The sequence below is a fragment of the Phycodurus eques genome, chromosome 5 (genome assembly GCF_024500275.1).
Source record: "Phycodurus eques isolate BA_2022a chromosome 5, UOR_Pequ_1.1, whole genome shotgun sequence".
NCBI classification, from domain to species: Eukaryota; Metazoa; Chordata; class Actinopteri; order Syngnathiformes; family Syngnathidae; genus Phycodurus; species Phycodurus eques.
The window spans coordinates 19,174,395-19,182,412 of NC_084529.1; the positions used below are offsets into that span (position 1 = coordinate 19,174,395).

At 43.4% G+C, this 8,018-nt stretch overlaps 1 protein-coding gene across 1 annotated transcript; it reads left to right on the forward strand.

Moving 5' to 3' along the window:
• The first annotated feature begins 3,517 nt into the window (after window positions 1-3,517).
• On the forward strand, window positions 3,518-7,686 carry avpr1aa (arginine vasopressin receptor 1Aa). The gene is made up of 2 exons (XM_061677949.1): window positions 3,518-4,560; window positions 5,421-7,686. Exons 1-2 carry the CDS (start codon window positions 3,696-3,698, stop codon window positions 5,702-5,704), a joined length of 1,149 nt encoding a protein of 382 aa, XP_061533933.1. The 5' UTR covers window positions 3,518-3,695; the 3' UTR covers window positions 5,705-7,686.
• The last annotated feature ends 332 nt before the right edge of the window (window positions 7,687-8,018 follow it).

The window sequence follows — 8,018 nt, forward strand, 5'->3', positions numbered from 1 at the left end:
GGCGAAGACTCTCCATAATTTCTACCATTAACAACCCAGGCTAAACTTAGCTCCTCCCCAACATCCAAAGATCTTAAACAGTTGAGATGTATCACTCCAATATGCTTCCTTGACAGCAATTAATACTTCCCTATTGGATAGGATATTTTGCATCTTGGGGCATTAGAGAAAAGCACCAATATAGGCCCTAAGTTTTTTTTTTTTTTTTTTTTTTTTTATTTAGCAGAAAGGTGAATTTGTGTTTAGTCAACCGTGAATAGGCGAGCATTAACTGCACCATCTTGAAAGTTGACATTAGAAGTGCTTAAAGGGATGAAAGATTTCAAATAAACCTTCATGTTTTGCCAAGGTTTTCGCACGAGAAGACCAAAAGTTCAAAAGGGGAAACTCAACCGTGATTTTTCCATTCACATTCCAAAGACAACTGTACACAATTAGTTCCTTCGTCCACTCTAAATAAGAAACATGCAGGTGACATAAATCAATCCTATAGTGCCTCTGTGAGAGATAAGCCCAACCGTTGCAGTTTGGAAATCTTCCCTTGTTGCACAAACAAAATTCCATGTTGTCAGTCTGCCACAAGACTCGCGTGACACGCGACTTAGCATGTGGCTCTTAATAACATGCACTCGCTTGTTGAGATTATTTACTTTCCCCTTGCGACATGTGCTGAATGCTCAAAACTCCTTTCGACACAAGAGTGGGGGGAAAAAGTGATGACAGGACGCGTGTGCTCGCCAAGCGGGATGGGATGAGTGTATGCAGACTGTAGAAAGTGTTTGTGCTTGTTTATGTGGCAGTCATTTTTAAAGGCGCACTCTGCCAACATGCAATAATGTGAGCCTACATATGGACGGCAGATTACGGCGTACTCTGATGAGGTTAGAACGAGATATGACATTGAATTTACATCCAAGTCCAGAATAAAATTTATTTGTACTATATAAATGTCCTTGTTCTTGGTTCTTGTCAAAGTAAAGGGTGATATAAAAAGTCTACACACCCCTGTTCAAATGCCAATATTTTGTTGTATTAAAAAAAAAAAAAAAAAAACATGAGAACAAAATAATCAATTTCAAAATTTCAACCTTCCCCACTTGTGTTTTGGAGATTTTGTTATGTTATATTTTATTACAGACCTACTGTATTTTAAATAGTAGCCTAATAATTATGGTTGTGTCTCTTAACATACATGCAACCTTGTTACTAAAAACCTTTTTAGCCATCTAGTGGAAGAAAATAAAAGTGAGCTATATGACTCATCAGCAATGACATCATCAAGCTAATTTCACTGACATTATTATGTTATACATTTTTCAATGTTTTCAGTCATTATGGCATGTGCTTCTAAACAACGCAACCCTGATGCTGTTGAAAAGGCATTCAAAATGTTTTCTAATGATGTATAGATTGTGGTAAACATTTGGTGAAGTTACGTCCGTTTAAAGATCGGAAGCGGCCTTTCAGCGTTAGCCTAGCAACGGCGGTTGCAGAGAACCCCAAGCCTTCTGTTGATGTGGTTTTCTTTGTTTTGCACATTTGGAGCAACTGATAAGTGTCGTTAATTTCTTTTTTTTCTTTTCTTTTTTTTTTTTTAGCAGCAACACAATTTGTTTATTGTCGGGCCAAAATCAGCACCAAAAAGCATTTGTGAGTCACGGAAAAGTAGGAAAATTAATTTGCATTAAAGGAATTAAAAACATCAAGAAACAGTACAAGTGGATGCATTGTATAGGCCAGGGTATATGCTAAGATAACTATTCCCTTTAAAGCAGAGGGGGAGTAAACGGCGCCATATTTTCACATGATACGAGGTAAATATGCTCTATTTGTGGTATGCACATGCTAGCAGTGGTATGTTGTTTATCTAGGATGCTTTAGTGTAGTGGTTGTACAAGATGGTGTCATTTTAGTGCATTTTACACCACAAAGGCTCAGGATTCATAGTCATAAATCTGATTCTGGTCATATTTCTGTCATAAACATGGGACTTTATCCCTGTCGCCGCTGTTTTAGTGGTAGGTAGGCAACTAGCGAGCCTATAGGTAGCTCACTGGCATTCTACCATGGTGAATTTCAAGATTCTAGTAGTTGGAATCGAAATTCACAGCGATAGAATGCTGTTGAGCTAACTAGCTAGATAGCTAATTAGCTTGGTAGCTAGGTACATACTGTAGCTATCTCTAGCTAACTGGTCTGAGTGGTAGCTAGCTCGCTAGAAATATATGGATCGCGAGATAGAATGATCTAGAGCAAGGTAGTGAGACAGTAGGATAGCCAATGCATGTAGGTAGTTTCTAGCTACTTGTTGGATATCATAATACTAGATTCATACTAGAAATGTGCATGATATTCAGGCTAGAAACGTAACATTGACAAAGAGTTGCTAACTAGTTAGCCTGGTAGGTAGTTAGCTACCAAGGGATGATAACTTGATAGAGCTAAATAAAGCTAACAGAGCACTAGTGGTGATATGTATGTCATAACTTTAGGACTATCCACTGTTTTAGTTGTAGTTAGCTAACTAGCAAGTAAACTAACTAGCTTACCAACTTTCTATCTGTAGCTCGGCTAGCATTTTGAAATTCACAGAGACAGAAAGCTAGTAAAATTGGTAGCTTTGTAGGTAGCTACTTGTAGACGATAGATAGCTAAATAGACAGCTAGAAAAAGCTATTACGATAGCTAGTCAGCTCGCTAGGTAGCTAACTACGTGGAGATTATAGATAGGAAACTAGCTAGTGGTAATTTCCCCCCCCCCCCACACACAAATTCAGGCCTTTAGCCATTGTAGTGGCTCTTAGTGTTGATGTAGGGTAATTATTATTATTCATATTAATATTATTAGTGTGATGATGGATGGATGGATGGATGGATGGATGGATGGAAATATTGTCCCCTACGAGCTGGCAGATTCCTCAGGCTTCTTCTCGGCCTCCTCCTCAGCCGCGCCGGCGATCTTCTCTGCTGCGTCCTCAACCATCTTTTCCGTCTCCTCAGCCACGGTGATCTCCGCCTCGACTTTTGATCGGTTTCGTGCTGGAGGATCGCATTGTTCTTGAACAGTTAGCATAGCAGCTAACACAGCTAGCATGTAGTCTTGAGCAAAAACCCCAGCATAAGCATTGATTTGCAACCTTGTTGTAATTAAAGCAACACTCAAATTAGTATTCAAATACATTTTAACTTTTTCAAAATTGTAAAGTATTTCTTCAGCAATACTTTGGAAATATGCCAGTATTTTTTTGCAGGTGCCCATCTGTACTGTTGATGGTTGAGCTGGACGGATCAAAATTTATGCTGGTTTATGACCTGTTTTTCTTAAAAACGTAACAAAAAAAAACTGTCCTCCAATTATGGAATGACCCAGAAACTGAGTATTCATCGTTTATGATACAGCTCCTGCGTCTCAGTACGTACAATACGAACGTTTTGGGGGCGTGCGTTTGAATCTCTTACAGCGGTGTCAACCTTTTACGCACTCGCGCTGTGAAATATGATTGGGGTTTCAAGGCAACAGCTCAGCGGGCTCATCTCTCTCTCTCCTCACCGCGCTGCACAGCACCTTATACGGCTCGCCGGGGCACCCCCAGTCCTCAGAAACGCATTCGGGGACGACCCTCACCCACTTCCACTCCAAGTATGCCCTGCTCCTGAGCGGACGCCAAACCCATCTCCTTCAGTCCCATTTGACGATGGGCAGCCCCGGCGGCAACGACAGCGTCCCCCGCAACGGCTCGGACCCGTTTGCTCGCAACGAGGACGTCGCGCAGATGGAGATCCTGGTGCTGAGCGTCACCTTCGTGGTGGCCGTCGTGGGCAACGTGAGCGTCCTGCTGGCCATGCACAACACCAAGAGGAAGATGTCGCGCGTGCACCTCTTCATCCGCCACCTGAGCCTGGCCGACCTGGTGGTGGCCTTCTTCCAGGTTCTGCCTCAGCTGTGCTGGGACATCACGTTCCGCTTCTACGGGCCGGACTTCCTGTGCCGGATCGTCAAGCACCTGCAGGTGACCGGCATGTTCGCGTCCACCTACATGATGGTCATGATGACCGTGGACCGCTACATCGCCATCTGCCACCCGCTCAAGACGCTGCAGCAGCCCACGCGGCGCTCGTGCGTCATGATCGTGTCGACGTGGACGTGCAGCCTAGTGCTGAGCGCGCCGCAGGTGTTCATCTTCTCCCTGAGCGAGATCCAGAACGGCACCGGCGTCCGGGACTGCTGGGCGCACTTCATCGAGCCGTGGGGGGCGCGCGCCTACATCACCTGGATCACCGTGGGCATCTTCCTGGTGCCCGTGGTCATCCTGGTGGTGTGCTACGGCTTCATCTGCCACAGCATCTGGAGGAACATCAAGTACAAGAAGAGGAAGCGCGCGGGCAACAAGGACGGGCTCATCGGCAAGAACTCTGTCAGCAGCATCACCACCATCTCCAGGGCCAAGCTGAGGACCGTCAAGATGACCTTCGTCATTGTGCTCGCCTACATCGTGTGCTGGGCGCCCTTCTTCACCGTGCAAATGTGGTCAGTGTGGGATGACAAGCTCCGGTTCACCGGTGAGCGTCACACTTTTGACACTTACTTTTCGGCGTGCGCACTTTTGGGAACGCACGCCTTTGCGTTTTATCAAGAGCACCGCAAAAGCGTCAACATTTGTCACACGAGTTAAACCGCAATCATTTTAAATGCGTATTATTTTTAGTTTGGAGCAAAGGGAAGAAAATATATTGTGACATCACAACTATACAATCGAATCTGACGATGTCATAAAGCTGTCTGATCAAAATAATTTGTATGTTCAGTAAGTTCAAGTTTAGTTTGATCTAAATGGAAAAACTGGGTCAGAACCGGATCAAGCTTCTTGCCCCGGACAGACAAAGATTTGTTCCTGTTAAATGAAATTTAAAAGCACAGTCATTTAACATTGAAGTCTTATTTTTAAAGTGTGGATTTTTCACCCAAATCAAATATTGGTTGAAATTACACAAGGTTTGGTGGAGATATTAGTTTTCATATAGATTCATGATGTTAACCAATGTTACAAGTTCTCTTTTTTATTTTTTTACATTTTTATGACATAATCAATGTCATGTCCTTTTTAAAAGAATACACACGCAATGCCTAATAAAAAAATGACTGAATATTGTCACACAAAGCAGTTTCACAGAATTGTATAAACAAATTAAGCTAATGATGGATTAACATAATATTGTTGTTAAACCAGCAAAATACACTTGTGTAAATATTACACATTACATAAAGTGTGTGAGTGAGTGAGTGTGCACGCCAGCCTCATCTTGTGTGTATAGCTTAGATGAGCAAAATGTGTGTGGCTGTTATTGCTCTCACATTTCACCACCAGAGGAATTAAACTCAGTCGAGCCCACAAGCCAAACGTGTTTTCTCTCTCTTTCAGATTCCGAGAATACGGCGGTTACTCTGACGGCGCTGCTGGCCAGCCTGAACAGCTGCTGCAACCCGTGGATCTACATGATCTTCAGCGGCCACCTCCTGCAGGACTTTGTGCACTGCCTGCCCTGCTGCCAGCGAATGAACACCGACTTCCGCAAGGAGGACTCAGACAGCAGCCTGCGGAGGACCACGCTGCTCACCAAGGCCACCAATCGGAGCCCCACTGGCAGTTCCGGCAACTGGAAGGAGCTGGACAATTACCCCAAATCCTCCGCTCAGGCCGAATAAATGTGCAGCCTGGCAACTGCTTACTGGCCTGTGGAATGGAAAATGGAAAGTACACATACAGTACATTGCAAGCACATCCAACCGTCGTGAGTGGAAATAAGGACACTCTAAAAATGATGTTCCAGCTGGATTGTGTGTGCCTACATTTGTCCCAAAGGCTCACAGGGATTTTGAAGACAATCGGGGAGGAAACAACACAAAAGGCAGACATAATTAATGTACCATTGGTGACATATCTCCACGGGGCCATGGCTTTTTAAGTTGTTCTGTTGAATGTAGCCGTCTCACATGAAAGTTCAAGAGTGCATGTCAGAGAGCAATGGCATCCCATCTGCATTGTGTAAATGCTACAAGATACAACCATTCCCAATAATGCTATTGTGCATCAAAAGAAGCAAGTGTTTTTCTTATTATTGTGTGAATGCTGAGAGATGTGAACCCCCACTCTTTGGGGGACACGGATCAAGCAAAACACTAAAGAGAGAGAATATCATAAGGCATCAACACCATGCTTGTAGCATGTACACAATCATGAACCTATGTTACATAAACGACTGTACATAACCACTCGTACACTATGCTGACCCCTGTTACCTTCCTTAAACAACAATTTGTTCGGGATGGAAGCACGATCATTCTTTCTCTCAGCCCAAAGACTTGTGAATTATCGTACTTTTTCCCCACAAGACCACCCCAAATTGTTTTTGCAAATCCTCTACGTTATCCACATGCTATGATATGTGATGGTATATATGGTGGCAGATAGTTTATCAGCGGCCTTCATTTCTTTCATTCAATCGCATTTGGACTCCCAGGGAGCTAAACAACTAAATATGTGGCTTTTTAGGACCAATGGGCTAGATAATGTGTGGTTTGTTTGAATCATATGTATTTTGTGTTCATGGTGTGATCTTTTAAATTCCTTTAAGAAAAAGTTATGTTTTAGAACTGATACGTGGTTGGGCCGAGTAAACTAGTCGCTCACACGTTCCAAAGAAATCTGTTTGTGATTCTTTCTTTACATTTTCAAATGGCAATTGAAAATCAAAACATGAAAAAGTTACCAATTATTTGAAATGCCAATTGAAATGGAAGAATGAATGATACACAGATTTGTTTGGACCCTGTGAGCTTTTTCTTCACTTGGCCCAAACACGTTGCTGTGGTTGCAATTTTCAGTATCGCCACAGTGAGTCACTCACATGATTTGTTTGGCAGTTTATCTGTATCGGTTCTTTAACATTGGACTATCTTGAAGGGAATTAGAAGGTGAGATTGTGTAAAGGCAGTGGAAATGATGTCATGGCATTGCCTTAAAGCACTCACAGATTGCTTTATTTGGCCATTTCACTCAGCGACAGCACCTCAGCATTCAGACGCGACTGCTGAGGGAATTGCATGTTCGGGTTGCTTATAGAAAGCTGAATTTCTCGAATCAGTGGTAATTATATCCCATAGCAGCGCAGGGCAACCCAACCCCCTTTTTCCTGTCCATGTTTTTACAAAGATAAAACCTCCACGGCGACCCCGAGGTGTTGAAAAGAACTAATGGAATTTGGACTGTACAGCGAAGAACCCACATCATCCGTCTTATTGATCAGCCAGCCTCTATTTAGATGTACTTTTATGTCTTTTTAAGTGGATCATATGAGGAAAGCCTTTGACTGCTCTGCGCTTTTGATTTACACTTCGGCCCCATTTTTTGAGCTTGCTCAAAGTCCTGTTTCATGTTGTGTCAGGTGGGCGCTCGCTTGCACGACTCCCGCAAGGACGGTTCTCATCTGGCTTCAAGCGTCCGGAAGCCCTTTGAAAATGCCAAACGTTCGTCAAGATGCTTTGATGCGCTGAGCTAGGCCGCCGTTCGGAGGAGCCGGCACACCTCCTGACCTCTGCGTATCCCTCTCGTGGCCTCCTCGGTAGAGGCTCACACATTCCTCACACACCACGTCAGCTTTATTCTCTTCTGGCGTCTTGCGCTGATGACCGGCTGGGTGGTGGAAAAGGGGGGTGGGGGGGGGGGGGCTTTGTTTGGGCTTCAGTTGTACACAATTACCTGCACAATAATGTGGCCTGTAACACTGTACTGTAAATGTGCTTTGCGTTGGGATACTTTTCAACACGTGTACAGTACTGTGCAAAAGTCTCAAGATCACCATTAGATTTGTTATTTTTGTAACTTTATAATGAGCATAATAACCAAATGTTACTAACCATGACTTCCACCGATATATATCAATTTGATATCAAAGTTATACGATATAACTTTGCTAACTAAATTTCCCATGAAGATCTTGTGCACAGTGGCAGTAATTGC

Excerpts from the sequence above, each read along its gene's own strand:
- avpr1aa (XM_061677949.1), top strand. The coding sequence starts at position 3,696 with ATGGGCAGCCCCGGCGGCAACGACAGCGTCCCCCGCAACGGCTCGGAC. Across the intron at positions 4,561-5,420 it reads TGACAAGCTCCGGTTCACCG|ATTCCGAGAATACGGCGGTT; the intron begins GTGAGCGTCACA and ends TCTCTCTTTCAG.